This window comes from Aedes aegypti, chromosome 2, assembly GCF_002204515.2.
Source record: "Aedes aegypti strain LVP_AGWG chromosome 2, AaegL5.0 Primary Assembly, whole genome shotgun sequence".
Taxonomy (NCBI): Eukaryota; Metazoa; Arthropoda; class Insecta; order Diptera; family Culicidae; genus Aedes; species Aedes aegypti.
The window spans coordinates 107,988,206-108,009,745 of NC_035108.1; the positions used below are offsets into that span (position 1 = coordinate 107,988,206).

Sequence of the window (21,540 nt, forward strand, 5' to 3'; positions counted from 1 at the left end):
GCGTCCTGCTAGCCGTAAGCCGAAAATTAACAGCTTATCCAATCGAAAACGATTCATGGACCTGCTTGGAACAAGTTTGGATATCCATAAAATTAGCAGACCGCACGCTGTTTCTATGTGTTGTATACATACCACCAGATCGCGTACGTGACAATGATCTCATCGAGACTCATTGTCGATCAGTTCTGGAGGTTGCAGAAAACGCTTCTGCTAACGACGAGGTCATCGTGTTGGGTGATTTCAACATGTCTGGCATTTCTTGGCGGTCATCCGGGAATGGTTTTCTATATCCAGATCCCCAGCGTTCAACCCTGCATCCGGCTGCAACAACTCTCATCGACGGTTATAGTACAGCTACTCTTACTCAAATCAACAGTGTAACCAACGAAAACAATCGGATTTTAGATCTTTGCTTTGTCAGTTCGATCGAAGTGGCTCCACCGATTTATCGTGCCCTCGCCCCGTTAGTGAAGTCAACCATCCACCATACCCCTCTTGTTATTTCCGTCGAAAACCAATTGAATTGCGAGTTTACTATCGCTCCCAAGGCTGTTCACTATGAGTTCTCAAAAGCCGATTACCACGGTATTGCTAATCTGCTTTCTAGCCTGGATTGGGACACTATTCTTGACGCCGAAGATGTGGATGCAGCAGTGGAAACCTTCTCGAATGTGCTCTCCTACGTTATCGATCGACATGTTCCGAAACAGGTTTTTCAGGACAAAACGCGTATCCCTTGGATGACCAATGAGCTTCGGCGACTAAAAACTTCAAAACGAGGCGCCTTACGACAATACACCAAGCATCGCACTCCTCAGCTAAAATGCCGGTACCTCAGATTGAACAAGGAGTATAAGCGCGTGAGTCAACGCTCCTACTCACTTTATCAACGTGGAATTCAACGAAAACTGAGAGCTAATCCGAAGGCTTTTTGGAATTTTGTGAATGAGCAGCGGAAAGAGTCTGGCTTGCCCTCATCAATGGTATACAACGGCCGATTGGGATCATCAACTTCAGAGATTTGTCAACTCTTCGGTGCCAAATTCGCCGAAGTGTTCTCCACCGAAACGTTGGATGCGGACCAAGTCAACCTTGCCGTCAATGGGCTGCCTATATTTAGTCTATCGCTAAGCACCTTCCATATTGATGAATCGATGATAGCCGATGCTGCTTCCCAACTTAAAACATCATTCAATCCAGGACCTGACGGTGTACCTCCAGCTTTTCTTAAGACAAATATCGATCACTTACTGCACCCTCTTTGTCGGCTGTTCCGATTGTCATTATCATGCGGAACTTTCCCTTCGCTCTGGAAGAAAGCACATATGTTCCCGGTCCATAAGAAAGGATGTAAACGAGATGTAAATAATTATCGTGGAATAACATCGCTGAGTGCAGTTTCGAAGTTATTCGAACTAGTAGTCATGGGACCACTACTTTCCCACTGCAAACAGTATTTGAGCGATGATCAGCACGGGTTCATCGCTGGTCGCTCTACAACCACCAACTTGTTGTGTCTCACTTCATACGCAACTGAAAGTATGACCCAAAGAGCGCAGACAGATGTGATTTATACTGATTTGTCCGCGGCCTTTGACAAGCTAAACCATGCCATAGCGATCGCAAAATTAGAAAGGCTTGGAATTAACGGGAATCTTTTACAATGGTTTCTTAGCTATTTGACAGACCGCCATCTACTTGTTGCCATAGGAGACTGTCACTCCGACACTTTCTCTGCATCATCGGGTATCCCTCAAGGAAGCCACCTGGGCCCCCTGATATTTCTCCTGTATTTCAACGATGTGAATTTGGCGCTTAAAGGACCACGATTGTCTTACGCGGACGATCTCAAAATATTTCTCCGCATACGCTCCATCGACGATTGCCGTTTTCTGCAACAGCAACTTGACGCCTTTGCCAACTGGTGCAGTGTGAATCGTATGGTAGTCAACCCTGACAAGTGCTCTGTGATAACCTTCTCAAGGAAAAAGCAACCGTTTGTCTACCAATACACTTTGCGTGGAACGGACATAGAACGAGTAGAGCATGTTAAGGATCTGGGAGTAATTTTGGATTCCCAACTCACGTACAAACAGCACATTTCGTACGTAGTAAACAAGGCATCTAGAACGCTTGGGTTTATTTTTCGCTGTGCCAAAAACTTCACCGACGTTCATTGTCTGAAGGCACTTTACTCTTCCTTAGTCCGTTCCTCGCTAGAATACTGCTCAACTGTATGGAGCCCATCCTACAGCAACGGCGCAGAAAGAATAGAATCCATTCAACGGCGTTTCCTTCGATATGCCCTTCGAAGACTACCCTGGAATAATCCTTTTCGTCTGCCCAGCTATGAGAGCCGATGTCAACTGATTCGTTTGGAGCCACTTTCATCCAGACGGGATACTGCTAAGGCTCTTCTGATTGCTGATGCACTGGGTAACCGGATTGACAGCCCATATATATTGGAACAGATTAACGTCAACGTTCAACCTCGGGCTTTGCGTAACAGTGCAATGCTGCGACTGCCCTATCGTAGCACAAACTACGCAATGCATGGAGCTATCAATGGACTCCAACGAACCTTCAATCGCGTTTCGTCACTCTTTGACTACCACTTGTCTCGCGAAGTACTCCGTAGAAGATTCTCAGAATATTTTAGAAGATAGTTGTATTTAAATGTCTGTTTTTGCTTTAATTTGTTTGTAAATTTTGTTCGCTTTTATTGTTTGATTAGTGACGTTTCATGTACTTATTTTTTTTTATCATCATTTGGGCAACTCAGCCTGTTGATGAATACCAATAAACATAAACATAAACATAAACATAAACATAAACCCTAGTAACAGCAATGGGGGCGTACTAAGCTTCGCCGGAACTATCGAATTCAGCCAAACGGTTCGTCCGACACGCAATCGTGCAATTTCGCTTGTTTGATCAAAATGTGATAGCCTCCCGTATAGAGCCGGAGCACGCGTTCGTTGATTTGCATACACATTGGTTGGTGAGCTTTTGGTAAGGAAGTTCGAGGACCTAACAGAGGTCCACCGTATTGTTGTTGCATGACGCTTTGCCATGATGTTTGTTGCTGATCCCTGACATTGATGGCTTCGAGTCGGGCGTACAATGAGCTCACACTGCTCAATGTCAAAAGCGTGCCATGTTAAAACGTGTTAAGATTGATGACGAGTTTGAAAGCTTTCTGTGTGTCAAGTCGTTATATCCTCTTATGACGTTATATTGGAGAGTGTTATGCTAAACCTTTGACCCTTTTAGGATGAATTCAGTAAATAAATAAAAAAACGAATTGAGTACTATACCATTCAACTCCGCTAGAGTTTTTTTTTCCTTTGACAGATACGCGCATCTGTCAATGGATACAAACTCTAGTGACATTAAATGGTATAGTACTAAATTCGTTTTTTTTTTCATTTAGTTATAGGTATTCCACTAAACAGTGCCAATTCAGTGCCAATTCAGTGCCAATCCCGTTGTCCTATAATACTATTAACAAGCAGTGAATAATAATAAAATAGTTCTGGATGGGTTTTTTTTTGTTGGGGATTGAAACTACTGCGTCCATTATTTAGAACTATTGTAGTATGTCCCAGTTTACTGTACATGTCACGCTAGCCGAACACCATTGATTAGACGATCAGCTGCTTACCATGACACGTTCCCAATCAGGTATGATATGGTTTATGAAACCAATCACCTTTCTCGGATCAGCAGACCAGATCTCACTGGGCTGTAAACAGCCGCTATCGAGAAACTTTGATCTGCGCCTGTATAATGTACCACAAGTGCAAAGCAGATGTTCCGAGGTTTCACTTTCAATATTACAAAAGCGACAAATATCATTCTGAACCTGGCCAATGTTCTTCAAATGATATTTGCTCGGACAGTGCCTTACTAGGCCAGTGTATGTACAAAGAGCCCTCTTGTTGAGCTCTAAAATCTTTTTAGTTTTATTTGCGTTTGGAGTTATTAATCTTTTAGACTGGGTACACTTTTTACATCCATCCAGTTGGTCATCACCTTTTGTTCTTCCCAGCACTTAAGTTCCATTTTTACTGCACAGTTTAGTATACCACAGAATGGTACCGGGCCAACAAACTGTGAATTTGAGCCCCGTTTTGCAAGATCATCTGCCTTTTCATTCCCTTCAATGCCACAGTGTCCTGGAACCCAGTACAAATTTACCGAGTTTGATTCACACAACTGTCGCAACGAGAGAATACATTCCCAGACGAGTTTTGATGTACATTTATATGCACTTAATGCGTTTAGAGCTGATTGACTATCAAAGAAAATACATATATTTGCATATCTGTATTTTCTTTTCAGACAGACATTCACACATTCAAGTATTGCAAAAATCTCAGCTTGAAACACTGTTGGCCAGTGTCCCATTGCAACTGAAATATTTACTCCGGGTCCAAAGATCCCAGAACCTGTATTTGTTCCAATTTGTGAGCCGTCAATAAAGAATATGATTGAGCCTTCACGAACCGTGGGACTTCCGACATCCCAACTTGTACGCGTCATTTCGCTTACCTTGTAGAGAAAATCATAGTTGTCCTCAGGTCTCATCCAGTCTCCGTTCATACTCATCACCGGTCCTCTTTTAAAGTGTTGCAAAATGCTCAAGTGACCAATAAGATCACCTGGCAAAACATTTTTAGACCTCTTAAGCCGTAGAGCACTTCTTTCCGCTTCTAATTGCACATATTCGTACAAAGGCAGCAGATTGAGAATAGCATCTAACGCTTACGATGGAGTGCTGCGCATTGCTCCCGTTATAGCAATGCACGCAAATCTTTGAAGCTTAGCTAGTTTTATTCCTGCAGTACCCTCCCTGGTTTTAGGCCACCACACTAATGATGCGTAGGTAATATTTGGTCGTATAATAGATGTGTAAATCCACATAATCATTTTTGGCCTCAAGCCCCACTTCCTCCCGACAGTTTTTACACCATGATTGGGTATACTTTAGGGCTTGCTGCATTCTTTCCGATACTATGTTGTCAAACTTTCCTCTTACTACGATGACTATATCATCCGCAAAGCCTACAACCTCGAAACCTTTAGCTTCTAAGCTTCTGAGAAGGTCGTCTACAACCAAAGACCAAAAAAGTGGCGAAAGTACTCCACCTTGCGGACATTCTTTCGTCGCTCTTATGGTTACAGACGAACCACCCAGTTCTGAAGTGATTTTTCTTTTTGCAAGCATAGTATGAATCCAGTCGACAATGCATGTGTTGAAATTTCGTTTTTTTATGGCATTTACTATTGAAGAATATGAAGTGTTGTCAAAAGCACCTTCAATGTCCAAGAAAGAACAGAGTGCGATTTCCTTCACTGAAAGAGATCTTTCGACTGTATATACCAGCGTATGAAGCGCTGTGACTGTCGACTTTCCAGCTTGATACGCATACTGATATTTAGACAATGGATATGTCTGCATGTAAGTTGAGTTTACGTAATTCTCAATACTTTTTCCATAGTTTTCAACAGAACTGATGACAAACTAATGGGTCTAAAAGATTTTGGGTTCGTTTTATCTCGTTTCCCAGGTTTAGGTATGAATATGACTCTTACCAACCTCCATTTTGATGGAATATAGTTCAACTTGCCTTGAAAATCTTCATAAGGGACGGAATCAGAACCGCTTCTCCGTTTTGAAGTAGTGCTGGAAATATTCCGTCCACACCTGCAAATTTATAAAGCTGGAAGGATCTCACTGCATTTTACACTCTTGCAAACGTGAAGATTTTATCAGCTTTATCTGGTGTTGGATTTTCTATACTGCAGACCTCCAGTATGGTCTGCATAGAGCATCCTTGCACTCCAGTATACTGTATATCCTCACCTGAAGCCGCTCCTGGAAAATGAGTATCCATCATCAAATCAAGTGTCTCATTACAAGTTTTAGTATACACCCCATCTTGGCGTTTAAGGTTGCCAAGTTCAGAAGTATGGTTTTTAGCAAGAGTTTTCTGTAATCTAGCAACAATTGTTGTATTATCTATACTCTCGCACATATGAATCCAAGTTCTTCTCTTTGATTTCCTTAATTCGTTATTGTATTCAGTTAGAGCTCTTCTATACTGAGCCCAATCTGAGGTTCGTTTTGCTTTATTAAACCATTTCCGAGATGTTTTTCTAAGGTTTTCCAATTTTGAGTTCCGCCATGGTACGTCCCTACTAGAGGACGATTGCCTGATAGGACAGCTATTATTATACGCTTTTAGAATCACTTCGTTTACTTCTTGCGAAAATGATTCAAGTTGTTGTATTGTCTTAATACTAATTTCATTTGTAAAAGTGTCAGATTTCAAATGATTAGCATAATGACCCCAGTTCGTTTTTCTAGGATTACGATATGCTGTTGGTGATAAGTCGCCTCCACCCCACTCAAAAACAATGTGTTTATGATCCGATAATGAAGTCTCATCTGAGACATGCCAATTCCGAATTTTCTCAGAAATTGCAGAGTTACACAACGTCAAATCTAAAACCTCTTCTCTGATTGCATTTAGAAATGTTGGTTTATTACCCTTGTTGCATATATCAATACCATTCGATGATAGGAATTCTAATAGACACTCACCTCGACCGTTGATGTCGGTGCTACCCCACACAGTGTGATGAGCGTTGGTATCGCAGCCGATGATGAACGACTTGTTGACTTCCCGGCAGTATCGAATGAAAGATGAAATTTCAGGAGAAGGTACCTCAGGAACATCGCCAGGGAAATACGCTGAAGCCACGATGATCTCCGTCTTTCCCCTGGAGGTTGGTACCTCAACAACAACCGCCACTATGTCACGTTTGATGAACTCTGTAATAGGGTAGCATTTCATTGTATTATTAACAAGAATCGCAGTTCTCGGTGAACTCTGATTCTCGTCATAAAACAACTTACATTTTTGCATTTGAATTCCAAGAATTTTTCCTTTGTTGGACCATGGCTCTTGTAGTAGGGCCATGTCCAGTCCCTCCTCACGGTGTCTTTGTGGAGTAACTTTATTACAAAAAAAATAGGTAAGTCTGAAATTTCGAACTAAAAACAATTAGACTTTGCTCTTTCATTTGCGACCAAAATCAAAATAATCGGTCGGGGGGTCCAGAACATTTTATTTATTTTGTGTGAATCCATGAATACTGGATATGTGTTTTTGTACCGACACACATTGCGTTGAACATAGATACGGGACAAACTGCAAGATCAAACCATTTGAACACCTTGGCTTGGAAGGTAAAGTTGTTCTTGCTCAAAAGAGCTGTAATAAGCATATATGACATATGATATACGCATAATTGCAAAACTGTCTCAAACGTCACTTTAGTTATTGTCCACGAAAAACCTTGAAAATCGTACTTAAATTGATCATAATGATGTAAGAAGTTATTAGGAAATATTTTTAATAGGTGAAGATGCATCGATATCAAACCTCGAATTTTCAAGAGCTTGTTTGTAGATTTGTATCTTGAGAACCTGACAACCTTTTGCGTTGAACATTTTATTGATTAGTCGCCACTCGCTGGACCAGTGAGTTACCGGTTGTCTGCTTCTCTAGACTTGTGCTTTTGAAAATTCGAGGTTTGGCTTCTATGTATATTCACTGTTAAAACCATTGATAACCGAGTGTGTAGCTCGTTGTTATTGAGCAGATAAACGGACCAAAATAAAAAATGTCACCGCTGGGAGACAGAGGAGGATCTTCTCTTCGTCGTAGCATTGTGAAATAAAGTGTAAATCCATTCGTTTGCTCAGTAATAACAAGCTATGGCTTTTAGGACGAAAACATAAATTATGCGAGATTGCTCTTTTTACTCGTAGGGGATGGTACACAAATTATGTCACGCTAAATTTCAATTTTTTCGACCCCCTCCACCCCTTTGTCACACTTTCTGTATGAGTCCTCCGATAATTTTGTAAGGCTTATCACGCATGGCTTAACCCCCTCCCTCCCTTGGAGCGTGACGTAATTTGTGCATGACCCCTAGATACAAAAGTGACTTATCCGCCTTTCAAACAACACAATTTCAGTTATTCGAATTAACTAGTAGAGGGCTTCGCATGTGATAAGCCTTGTTATGAGGCATGTTATATACTTGTCCCATGGTACTTATACGCTAATTTGGATGGTATTTGAGAAGTTTTGAATCTTATATTTTTTATGTTATTTTCTTAATGACACAGTGCTTATGAAAAGATCAGAAATTGACATCATGAGGCTAAAATGGGTTTGGGATATTTGTACTTATTTGCAGTACTATAACCCTATATTAATCCCTCTACCGGCAGCTTCATTTTTTCAAAATACTCAAATCGCGATAACTTTTTTGTTTCTCAATATTTTTGAAAAAAAAAAATTCCACAACTTCCCAAAAACCTCTCTTATTTTCAGAATCTGTATCGGTTTTGAGCATTTATCATCTATATTCGGAGATATTCCAAAATTCCTTGGGGAACCGACGCATAGCCATAACTCTCGTAATTATTTCTGGCTACAGATTTTTTCTCATATTCGGTTATTCGCTTTTCAAAACTAAACTTTGATGAAAGTCTATTGTGAAGAAATTAAACAAATCGATGTAACTGTTTTTGAGCAATGAGTTTTTATGTTTTTGGTACCACTCTAGCCGTAACGAGGTCTTGAAAACTTCTTAAAACATCATATTGAATTTTTACATGGGAAGAGTCGGTCCCCCAAGGAACACCGAAATATTTTTAAAACCAGTTGACCAATGGTCAATACCGACATAGATTCCAAAAGTAGAAGAGTTTTTTGAAAAGTTGTGAAAAAATGGTGGAAAAATATAGAGAAACAAAAAAAGTTATCGTGATTCAAATATATTTTTGTGCTGAAAAAATAAAGCTGCCGGTAGAGGGGTTAAGCTAAATAATAGCAAACAAACTCATGAATATCTCTTCTGCTATCTGTCGAATTGAATTTCTCTCTTCAGCAAATTTCTTTATTATGGTTTGAAGAATGAGCTTTTACAATGGGATAATAAGTTTGTACTTACATTACAGTACAAGCGTGTTTGGAACATACCTCAAAATTTCTTCATAGTAATTTCCACATAAACCTACATTGTCTTTGGGCCACCTTAAATCACCACATAGAAAGTTGCGAATTTCACAGAACACTATTTTTATAGTAAGGATAGTAAGGAACATATGTGAGATTGAACTCGCCCTAATGTACATAAACACATAGATAGGCAAATTCAAACATATGTGCAAGTCTCTCGAAATCAAACAAAAAAAAATTACTCTGGACCCCCCGACCGATTATTTTGGTTTAAGCAGCAAATGAACGCGAGAAACCTAGACTTTATTGTGGAGAAGTTTCAGACTTACCTATTTTTTGTAATAAACTTGTTCTACGAAACACACCGTGTCCTTTTTGAACTTCCGGCTTAATACGGCAGAAGCGCCTTTAGCATGATGGAGGTTCACTTGCAGGAACTTAATTAGCCTCATTTTTCCCAGTTATACGCTCCTGTTTTCCTTTTGGGGGAGTGATAGGCCTATCGTGTACTTCCAGTTGGGATCTTTTGTAGTTTACCGCTTCAGTTAAGGCCTCCATTTTGGCTCCACTTGTTTCTGTTTTCGAGTCGTTGGGCGTTGTTTCCGCTAACGTTCTTAGCGATTCTTCATCCAAGTACAACTTCCATTCTGCATGTTTGTTCGCATTTGTTCGATTAAGAATATTCCAGCCATTTGTATTAATTCCATCGTTCTGGCTCTCTATGAGCCCTTTCAGCCTTTCATCACTGAAGTTCGCACTCACGGGAAAAAAAATGCATGGAACAGCTCCGGGCGAGGAATATCCTTCTCATCCAAAGCAAGTAGCTCCGCATTTTCCCAGGGAGTGAGTGACCGAGTAACATCTTTAAGCCACAACACCGTTGCTTGATCCTTGCAAGCAAGGATCAAATGCCCTTGTTTGTAGCTACATTTTGTAAACTTCGGTTTCACTGTTGCGTGTCTTTGCTCTTCAATTTTTAGAAGCAGAGCGTCTTGTACAGCATCGAGTTGAGCTGTCGACATTTGCCTGCTAGGGAACCCGTTCAAGATTATCCCAACTTTAACCAGGCTCGCCACGTCCCTGAAAGAGTGACCTCTTGAGTTCGAGTCAGCCTTTGAACTTCTAGGACGTTCATTAACACACCGAGGACGAAGCCTCAAAATCAGTTGGAACGCTAAATTCAACCCACTATATCTCAGCTGTCCTAAGTCCGATTTGTAAAATTTTGGCACTTACAGTAATGTATGGGCTTCTAGATTCATGTCAGATTTTTTAAATATTTTTGGGAACTACTGTTCGATTTGTAGTACTTAAAACACCGGAGCAAGTCCTAAAAAAAATTCTAACCGGCAGTAATTTGTAGATAACTTAGAATTTATCGCGATAACCTATAGCTTTTTTTAATGTATGATGATCGTATTAATGTAACCAAACAATTGGCATTGAATTTTTGATTGTTAGCCGTTCAAAGAACTACAATATATTCTCAAAACTACGAAGAATACAGAAAAAATGCATTTTCAACTATAACTTGAAATTTATCGCGATGACCCAAACATTTTATGATCTTAAAATAGACCCATATTTAAAGCCATCAAATTTGCAGAACACTGATAATGAATTTCTGTCGGAAAAACTACAATATTTTCACAAAATAGTGAAAAAATCAGGAAAATACAGGTTTTCTACAATAATTTCTTATTTATCGCAATGACTCATCAGTTTTATAATTTTAAACTCTTTGTATGTTCATGAGAAACAAATTTCCTGAACATCGTTGATCGCTGTTTGTTCAAAGAACTACAATACTTTCACAAAATCTTGTATAATACAGACAATTATGAAATTTCTTCTGCAATTTATTGATTGTCTCTAGACCATATCAATTTAAAGACAATGCTTCAGATGTTAGATATAAAAATTAACATATTTTAAAACATTTTTTATGTTTTTCAAAGAACTACAACATTTTCCCAAAACTGTGAATAATACAGGAGAAATACGATCCTAACAACAGTTTGATTTTTTTTTTTGCAATGATCCATGGATTTTGTGATTTTAAAATATTCTCATATTTAGGGTTGTCAAGCTTGCACAACATGATCGATGAAATTTTATTGAAAGAACTACAATATTTTCACAAATTACCGTATAATACAAAAATATTCTGTTTCTACCGAAGTTTGAACATTTTATCATCTGTATAATTTTCTAAATTGTTGTAAGTTTTCAAGAAAAATAAGTGTGCTCGAAAATCATGTATAATACAGAAACATTTAAAATTTCTCCTGTAATTTTGAAATTGCCGCATTGGCTTATAATCTCCACAGTTTAAAGTTTTTCAGATTCACATATAAATTGACAGCACGTATCAAAACACAACAAACGTTGAATGACAAAACGTCGAAAGGAATAACACATCGAAAAGAAAAAAATATCGAATTATTTATTCTTTCGGAAGAGAATAATCCCCATTAAACATTTGACAGTTTAACAGCCAACTAAATTGGTTGAAAAATCGGCCGATTGTTGCACCGACGCTTATGGAAGTTTAACATAGCGATCAACTGACTAAACGCTAGATTAAATCGGGTGACCGAGGAAATCTGATGTTTAGTAGGTCAACTTGCTAGGATTTTATTTAAAATACCGATTTATCCACCTATTTAGTAGGATTGCGTCGGTCCACCCTATCAAATCGGGTGATATTCGGTTGATCCCAGTGTTAATCTTCCATAAGCGTCGGTGCAACAATCGACCGATTTTTTAACCAATTTGGTCGGCTGTTGAACTGTCAACTGTTGAATGGGGATTCTTCCAAGATCATTTCGTTCTTTTCCAATTCCCACCTTTCAACGTTTTGTCAGCCAACTGCAAATCACTGATTGCCTCCAGACCATATCATTTTAAGGGTTTGGAGCATACTCTTATATAAAAGTAAATATATCTACAGAACATTTTTGGAGATTTCTAAAGAACTAAAACATCTACACAAATCTACACAAATACCAGAAAAGTTAGATCGTAATAACAGCCTGCAATTGACCACAATGTTCCATTGATTTTATTATTTGAAAATGTTAAATAAAATGTTATCATTTGAAGTTGGCAAGCTTGTGTAAATTAACCGATGAAGTTTCGTTAGAAAACTTCAATATTTTCACAAAATACCATGTAATACAAGAATATAGTATTTCTGCTCTTGTTGCATATTTATCAAGATGACTAATTGATTTTATTTTTCAAAACCGTTATTAAGTTTAAAAAAAAAAAACAAACTTTCTCAACAATTATAATAGCTGTTTGCTCTAAGAACTACAATATTTTCACAAAATCACGAATAATACAGAACAGTCTCTGACTATGGTTGCGTTTTCATAGTAGTTGTGTTTACGATTTGAAATTTTCTCAACGTAATATATATAAAAAATAGAGCAGTTATAAATTCTGTTTCAAAGCACGACAAGCAGTTTACAAAATTGGTAAGATAACCATTTCTATTTATTGATAATATTTGCACAAATCATATCTAATTATTATTATTTATTATAATAGAAATATATCAGATTTCCGTTGCAGTATAATAATTGTGACAAAGAGTTATCATGTTCATGATTTTATTATATTTTTTCATATCATTAACCATAAATTAACTGAGCAAATTTTATAGTTTCTCCAAAGCACTAAACCATTCTCAAAAAATTGTAAATAATACAGAAAAAATACCTTCAACAATCTTACTTCATATTTACACAACGACCCATAGATTTTGTGGTTTTAAACTATTCTCATATTTGAGACTTACAACTACAAGTTGTAGCTAATCCATTATTGTTGCAATGACATCATTTTTTAATTTACTAGTAATAACGCAATTAATGATATTTTACTTACATGGATGACGGTGTTAAAAAAAAGTGGATCGCTTCAACCCTAGTTTGTCCTTATTTGTAGATTCATGTGCGGTTATAGAAATGTGCTTGGAATCTATGGTTTGATTTGTAGTACTACAAACACTGGAGCTAGTCTAAAAAAAATTAGCGTTTGTTTGTACATAACTTGAAACTTATCTAACAATGAAGTTCATATTTATATTACCAAACATTTTTCATTGTAATTTGTACATTTAACGAATCACAACATATATAATAAACTGCGTAGCATATGGCAGAAAAAAATAGTTTGAGCTATAGTTTAAAATAATCGCTATTACCCAAAAATTTTACAATTTATAAATTTTCTCATATCTAGTGTAGTTTTAAAAATCACTCTGTAGGTGCCAAAATTTTGTAAATCAGACTTACATTTATAATGTTTAATCACCGCATGACTTTAATATTATGAATATTTATTGGCTTTTCTCGGTGAATGCAATACTGTACTCAGAGTGAGAGGGAGTAACGAAAGTAATGAAATGACAAGATGGATAGAATCGCAAGCGAGCGACGAGAGAAATGAATAGAAGTTGAAAATTTGTTTTTAACAGAGGGCCATATGTGTGAACAACACAATCGAAACGACAAATTGTTGCCTAGCGTCCTGGTCTCGAACGGCTAGATGTTGTAGTGTTGGTCACTACTAACACTAGACAGGCAAAAATTTGTCGCCTCGACCTGTTAACTATATTGTTCGGCATATATAACAGTTCTATCGAGAAAAGCCAATAAATATTCATAATATTAAAGTCATGCGGTGATTAAACCTTATAAATGTAGAATCAATTTGGCAAAGAAATTTAACTTCAGTTCGAATAGGATCACTTGGGCAAATTAGGGGTATGCGAGATTAGACGCGAAAAATCCAATAAGTAACGTCAATTTCGTATCAATCTCCGAAAATATGCCAACGATCGATAGAACTGTTATATATGCCGAACAATATAGTTAACAGGTCGAGGCGACAAATTTTTGCCTGTCTAGTGTTAGTAGTGACCAACACTACAACATCTAGCCGTTCGAGACCAGGACGTTAGGCAACGATTTGTCGTTTCGATTGTGTTGTTCACACATATGGCCCTCTGTTAAAAACAAATTTTCAACTTCTATTCATTTCTCTAGTCGCTCGCTTGCGATTCTATCCATCTTGTCATTTCATTACTTTCGTTACTCCCTCTCACTCTGAGTACAGTATTGCATTCACCGAGAAAAGCCAATAAATATTCATAATATTAAATCGGACTTAGGACAGCCGAGATATAGTGGGTTGAATTTAGCGTTCCAACTGATTTTGAAGCTTCGTCGTCCGTGTAAGTGACGAATATTTTAGGCGGACAAGTGTTAATGAGACTTCGTCCTTTTTGCCTCAGGCTTTTCGCCACTACCACCTTGATCGCCATCTCTTGATCGTTTACCAACATTTGGAGCCTCGGGAGCATCTTTTGAAAGTACATTCATCCGAGCTTCCTCCATGGATAGCCCAGATTTGAGTAGTTTCTTTATTTTGTTCCGTTGACCATTAGTCAGATTTTTTTGCCATTTAATTTTAACGTCTTCTTCATTTTCCAATGATTCACTATCTATCTTATCTGCTATTGCAGGCCTGATAGCGACATTTATATCGTCATCACTTTCACTATCGATTTGATCGACACGTTTAGGGGTATCGAGAATGGAAGAGGAACACGATTGGTCCTCTGAGCCAGATTCTCTCAACAATTGATTCTCCATTAATTCCTCAACACCTAGGACACATTCCGTTTCCATCTCTTCCGGTTGAGAACAGTTGGAACCCTTGACATTCATAATGAAGCTCATGCTGATTCCGGAAGATTGCTATTGCGGATAAATTAGCTGAGTGTAACGTATGTATGTAACTGAAACCGAAAATTCCAAAGTAACCAAAATTGTTAAAGTATAAGCACAGACAAACAGACGTCACACTCTCACCATTGTCCATCGACCACCTTTTTAACGGTCGATTCAAAAATATGTTAGGTGGCCAATCCGCCACCCGCAGCGCTTGCATCGTTTTTGTTCGTGTTTGACGTTTACACACTACCGCCATCTGTTGGCCCGTCGGCCAAACACACCGATTTTAGCATTGGGCGCACATGTCCTCGTGACTATGATTTTGATCGAGATTTGTTCTAAGTGTTACGTCTGTTTGTCTGTGGTATAAGACTGTCGTTAATGTTTACTTTATTCGTCTATTTGATGATTTACTAATTTAACTAAACTTAATGGGTATTGCGAATTGCATAGATATTTAAGTAGGGAAGATAAAAATAATAATAATAAATAATAGTAATAATAATAATACATAATAACGCAGAACAATATTTTGCCTTTCTCCCACATTGCGTTTCAATCACTGATCACTGATCCGATACAAGTTTAACCAAACCTGCATCTGCAAGTTTACATACAATATTGCATACAAGAAATGCAAGCTTTTAAAAGCTCACCCCAACAAGACTACTCTTGCAGCTGAAGCTTATCGTGTTTGGCGTTTCTTTTATTGTTTAATTTTCTCCATTGCATCGCACACACAATTCACGGAGGAAAATATCACAATTCACTACTGTTTCTCAGGGGTCATGCACAAATTACGTCACGCTCCGAGGGGGGGTGCCAAGCGTGACAAGCCTTACACAAAATTCGGAGGACTCATACAAAAAAACGTGACAAAGGGGGGGGGGGGAGGGGGTCAAAAAAGTTGAAATTTAGCGTGACATAATTTGTGTACCATCCCTCACCTGTACAACTACTTTTCCTTCACCGGCAGTTATTAACTAAATAACGCACTATGGGATGGGTTTTGATCTTCAAACAAATTTTCAGGCCAGCCAAGTCAAAATAAAATTTTGAAAATGATACTGAAGCTCCCTCCCTGGTATAGTACTAATGAGTTACATAGAATATCCAATGTTGAAACATTGGAACAAATGACGAATAAAATTACTATTAATTTTAGACAAGAATCCTTGCAATTTTCTATAACCACGATTAATGCGTTATATATCCAGGTTAATTTAAGTGAAAGCGTTTTTTCTCGTATAAGCAGGTGAAATCAACTCGAAAAAATCGTAAACTTACATTATTTGTATTACATTTTGTGCTATTTGTAAACCACCATCCTGAGAAAAATCGACCACTTGCTTACCGGAGAATCACTGCGAAGTGGAAGTGAACGAAGAACAGTGTACAAAAAATGTCAACAACCCCACAATAAACACCTGTTGCGGTGATTGCCGTTTCCATTGTGGGTCAGGTGGACGAACGGGTTGAATAATCGATAGAGCCTATGAGGGGTGGTAGAACAGGCAGAAGGGTTACAAGACGAGTATTTTGGCGTCACTTCATCGGCATTATTGTGATATTGGGGATGTTGCCGGTTGGCGCTGACATGGCAAATTCGCCGCACCCGGCGATTCTTGCTGACGGTGGCCTCGTCGGTGTAATTATTATTGCACTGCACGTGGATAAGGTATTATCAGCAGTGTGGAAAACCAGGGCGTGGAAGAAGTAGAACAACTGTGTCGCATTGGTATGGATGGTGGTTGGTTAGATATGGTTTTTGGTTTGGTGAGTAGACCTTGCAACATAGGCATGATTGCAGTACGGTTCGAGAGGGCAAGGTTTTGTTGTTTGCGCTGTAATCGAGATATGCCCGTTGTTCACTCGAGGACAACTGAGTACGGTCTATACATTTCAGTTTTTCAACATGGTTTTTGAATCTTATCTATGGCAATATAAATGGTTACCACTTTAGTATCTTATCATAGTTATGCTGTTTCCATGATAGCAAATAAGATTCATATAGATACAACCAGAGCAAGAGTGTACATTGAATCATCCTTCAGTTGTGGATCATTTTTCTTCGTGTCAAGTTATAAGCACTTAAGATACACAGCAAAAAATATATTGTAATATCGTGTCGTGTAAAATTGCGCTTGAATCATTTTGATAACGTGTATGAACCAATCTGAAATTCTCCAAATATTCGATTTTTTACTGTTTCCATGAAAAACTTCGAATTATTCAAACTTCGCAAAATTTCTTCTTACCTGGAAGTTTGGCTTTAAACTATTGCTGTAATAACAAAACCTATAGCATGCCGGTATCTTAGAATCGCTGTTGAAACTTCGGCCAACATTCTAACAGAACCTATCTCAATACGTGGTTATCAAAGCTTATGTGATCTTTATCTTTCCATTTTGCAGATTTCTTCCGCGACGGCCGGCCTTTCTAGCTCAATGGAAACATCAACCCACTCTCCGGGAGAGTAGAGTTGGTAGGAGTCTTCACTGATCGGGTGCATCCAGCAGTCGACACCCGGCTTCCGACAGAGCAGCTTCCAGTTGCTTCCGTAACTCTTAAGCACTAAGAAGAAAAGTAAAAAATCGTCCTTCTGCCAAGTGGGTCAGCCCCACCACTCGTCAGCCTGGCTCGATTCGAAGGCGGCCACAAAATGGCACGGCACATCATGGCGGTGTGCGTCGTGTGCTTACTGTGTGCCGATCATTTACCCTGCAAGCAACACGACGCCACCCTGGACTCCGGCACGGATCCTCGGTTAGCGATGAATTCCATTTTGGCGGTAAACAAAGTGCCCACGGTGAAACGGCACACCCACGGGCACGACCATGATCACGATCACAGTCACGGGCACGATTACGGCCACGCGGATGAGGATCAGCACGATCACGGTCGGGAAGCAGTGATTCGGGAAAAGTTGGACACTTTTATGGTGTCCATTTTCAAGGAGTTTGGCGATTCCACCTCCATGACGATGGATGTGGCCGGTTTCGAGAACATGATGAAACGGTTGAATATGTATAGACTGGTGACGGAACGGCTAGGTGGAAGTAGTAGTAGTAGCAGTAGCACAGCTTCAGCGTCAATTCACGATCCGGACGCGGACAGTGACGAATCGGTAAGTTCTGTTATGAGTAATCCTCGCTGAAACCGGGCCCGATCGGCACATCGTTTAAATTCAATTTTTTTGTCGCTGTTCGCTAGAATATGCTAAAGTCAGCAGAGAAGCATGTTCGTTAATTCAAATTGGTGTCCTCCTCGTAAGCCAGCAAGCTAAATAGTTTAATAGTCTTCAAAAAAGCCCATTTTTGATAAATCGTAAGTTTTTTTTTCACGTGAAATGTTTCATAGTTCATTTGGAACATATAGGTAATTTAATGGCCTTGTATGGAGGAACGATGTAACCAGTGCCGTAGCGTGTGGTTGACCAAGCTTGGTTCCACCAAGGGCGCCAAAATACATGCCAAACTTCATAACGTTTTCCAGAGATTTTTTCGGGAATACTTTCAGGGAGTCCTTCCCCAATTCTTCCAGCATTCTTGCAATGGAACCTAAGAGAAAGTTCTCCAGAGGTTGCTCTAGGAAATCCTACAACACTTAAATAGTAGCATTTTGTACATAATTTCTACAGAGATTACTCTGATAATTTTCATTCAAAGTACCACAGGATTTCCTCCAGATATTCCTGTACTTATTCTTCCATCGGTTTCTCTAGGAAATCTTCCAACGATTCCTACGATTTCTTCCAAGAAAATCCAAATCGTTTCGTTACGGAGTTTTAAAAGAAATTTGTTGAGGATTTTTCAAAGAAACTTGACGAAAAGGCATACGCTGATTTCTCTAGTTCTTTTTTTTGTGCATTTTCACATGGTGTCCTTCAAGAATTCATTCACGGTTACTCCCTGGAATTTCTTCAAAAATTATTATGAAATTGTTCACCTTTAGGCATTATTCTAGGAACTTCTCCAACATTTCATCCAACGATTACTCCTGCGGGTCTTCTAAACATTCCTCGAGTAGAAATGTTCCAAATACGTCAGTACTGTAATCTAAGTGCAAACTAATCATCTCATAGTGAAAACTTGTTCTCCAAAGCATAGTGAAGGCAGTCGTTGAGGATAGTAATTCAATACGACGAATGGGAGAAGGGCTTTTCGTTAACTTTGTTTGCTACTATTCAATTTCATATTGGATTTTTGCCCAGCAAACTCCTGCAAAACACGCAAAAAAAAACTAGCTCAAAAAAAAAACTGTTTCTTCAGTAAATTTCTTTATTAGGGTTTGAATAATGGACCATCACTATGAGATAATAAGTTTGTACGTACATTATACTGCCCGTATTTTCATATCAGGAAATCGCATAGAACATGGGACTGTTATGCGAATATGGGCAGTGCAGTTCGTACTTGTTTGGAATATTTTTCAAAATGTCTTCGTACTAATTTCCATATAAACCTACACCGTCTACGAAGTGTTTGTTCCATCAATAGGTCATTTTTGAATGGTTAAGCGATCCTCCATATAATTTTCATCAGAGGTTGCTTGAGTATTTTATTTAGAAATGTATTGAGGTGAATTTTAGCACATCAAATTTGGCTAGAAGGAATGTTTACTAAAAAATATCCAATAATTTTTCAAAGATTTGGGGCCTTCCTTAGCCGAGTGGTTAGAGTCCGCGACTTCAAAGCAAAGCCATGCTGAAAGTGTCTGGGTTCGACTCCCGGTCGGCCCAGGATCTTTTCGTAAATAAAATTTTCTCGACTTCCCTGGGCATAGAGTATCATCGTACCTGCCACACGATATACGAATGCGAAAATGGCAACTTTGGCAAAGAAAGCTCTCAGAAAATAACTGTGGAAGTGTTCATAAGAACACTACGCTAGGAAGCAGGCTCTGTCCCAGTGGGGACGTTAATGCCAAGAAGAAGAACCTAGCCCGAGAGCGTATTATTTATTATGTATTGAAATACCACACACTGCTCACCAACGACGTGCTGGCTGAGATTTCTATAGTGCGAGCTTCCAATGGGTCGCGACGTTCTCAAACGACCGGTTCTGTTTGGATGGGCATCTAATTCTTCCGAAAGAGGTGCGCTTTGCGAAAGAGGACCACGTGATAATTAAGCTGAAATCGAATTCAGGGTAATTTCTGCATCCATGAGTCCTCTCACCGAGAAGACGTGCATCTTTTTCGCAAATTTATCATCAATTTGTCCATGTAATCCAATTGCAAAGTATGTGTAATGTTTAGTTTTTCGGTAGTTGTTATCCATTTGATGGATATGGTGGTATTTTTTAAAAGCATTAGCTAGAAGAATCTATCCACATAGGAAAGATTTCGACTACAGCGAGACGTTTGCTCCAGTAACGAGAATACAATACGGCAAACGACTCGTTTTTTGTCGAAATCTTTCCTTTGTGAGTAGCCGTTCGCTACTGAATGAGCCTCATAACGATCGATGTTTCCATTCTCATCACGCTTGATTCGATATATCAATTTACAGTCCACAATGTTCCTATTAGTCGGCCGTGGGACCATCTTCCATGTTTCAGACTTCAGTAAAGATTTCATTTCATCGTCCATCGCCTTTTCCCAAAACTTTTTGTCATTACAATTTGCAAAACCATCAACGTTTCTTGGTAGATCTTCCACAAAAGGCTTAGCGCTTAAATCTATCTCTGTTTCAGCTTACAACGATATTTGGTAATCCTTATGCCAAGAGGGTATTGAGAAAGCACGCTTCATCGGGATGGTCTAATGTTGTTTCGAGTTCATCTTCCAACGCCACTGGTTCTATTACATTTACTAGTTCGAGAACAGTTATGGACACATCGTCTCTTGCTTCATAATCAAATATACGTTCTTCATTGTTTCATCCATAATCCAATATCCGGTCTTGAGCCTTAGGAAACCAGAAACAAGTTTGGGAACATTTTATTATAAGCTGCTGAACCAAGCCGAAAAGCTAAAATGAATATTTGAACACAATGTTTTATACATTCTTGAAAGATATCAAAGTATATGTCTATCGATCAGTATCTAAAGTTCCTTTTTCTTTTTTTTTGCATTGCGATAAATATTGATGTAAATTTTGGAGGCTCCAGAGATTACTACGCGAATACTCCATAAGTTCATAGACCTCCAAGAAGTCTTCCAGAGATTTATTTAGAACTTTTTTCAGGAGTATGTACGAAAACTTTTCCGGGGATCCCTTCAGAAATTGTTATAAAAATGTATCTAGTAATTCTCCCATGAATTCGTCTTGATTTTCCTTAAACGATTTCTTAAGATATACTAAGTGGAATTTCTTTAAAATTTGCTCCAGAAAACCATTTAGCAAACCAATAACGGAAATACAACGAAAATTCTTCCTTAAATTCTTACAGGATTCCCTAGAAAGATTCCTTTAGAAATTATTGTACAGATTTCTCACTAAGCTATCTAGAATATATCCCAGGCAAATAACAAAAGTTTATTCTAGCATTTAAGAAATTCGTGTACAATTGATTTCGGTGGTAATCTTTCTGATGGTAATTCTTCAGAAATCACCTCACAGTTTATCCCAGGAATTGCTCCATAAATTCTTTCAGAGATTATTCCACAAAAAAATTATAAGATTTTTTTTCCTAAAAATTTCACAAATTATTAAACCAGGGATTCCTCATTTATTTCTCCTGAAATTTGAAGTTCTTTCAAAGATTTCTAGAATTATTTTGAAAGTACATTCTACAGTTAGTATT

The 21,540-nt window shown here is 38.5% G+C and overlaps 1 protein-coding gene across 9 annotated transcripts in view; it reads left to right on the forward strand.

Annotated features, from left to right (window-relative positions):
• Positions 1-21,540, forward strand: part of LOC5574062 (zinc transporter foi) — a 120,574-nt gene that overhangs the window by 70,725 nt on the left and 28,309 nt on the right. For all 9 annotated transcript variants that reach the window (XM_021841892.1, XM_021841898.1, XM_021841893.1 and 6 more), the window contains one exon: positions 17,206-17,918. In XM_021841892.1, the coding sequence (XP_021697584.1) occupies positions 17,454-17,918 (465 nt within the window). In that variant the 5' untranslated portion in view covers positions 17,206-17,453. The remainder of the gene's footprint in view (positions 1-17,205; positions 17,919-21,540) is intronic.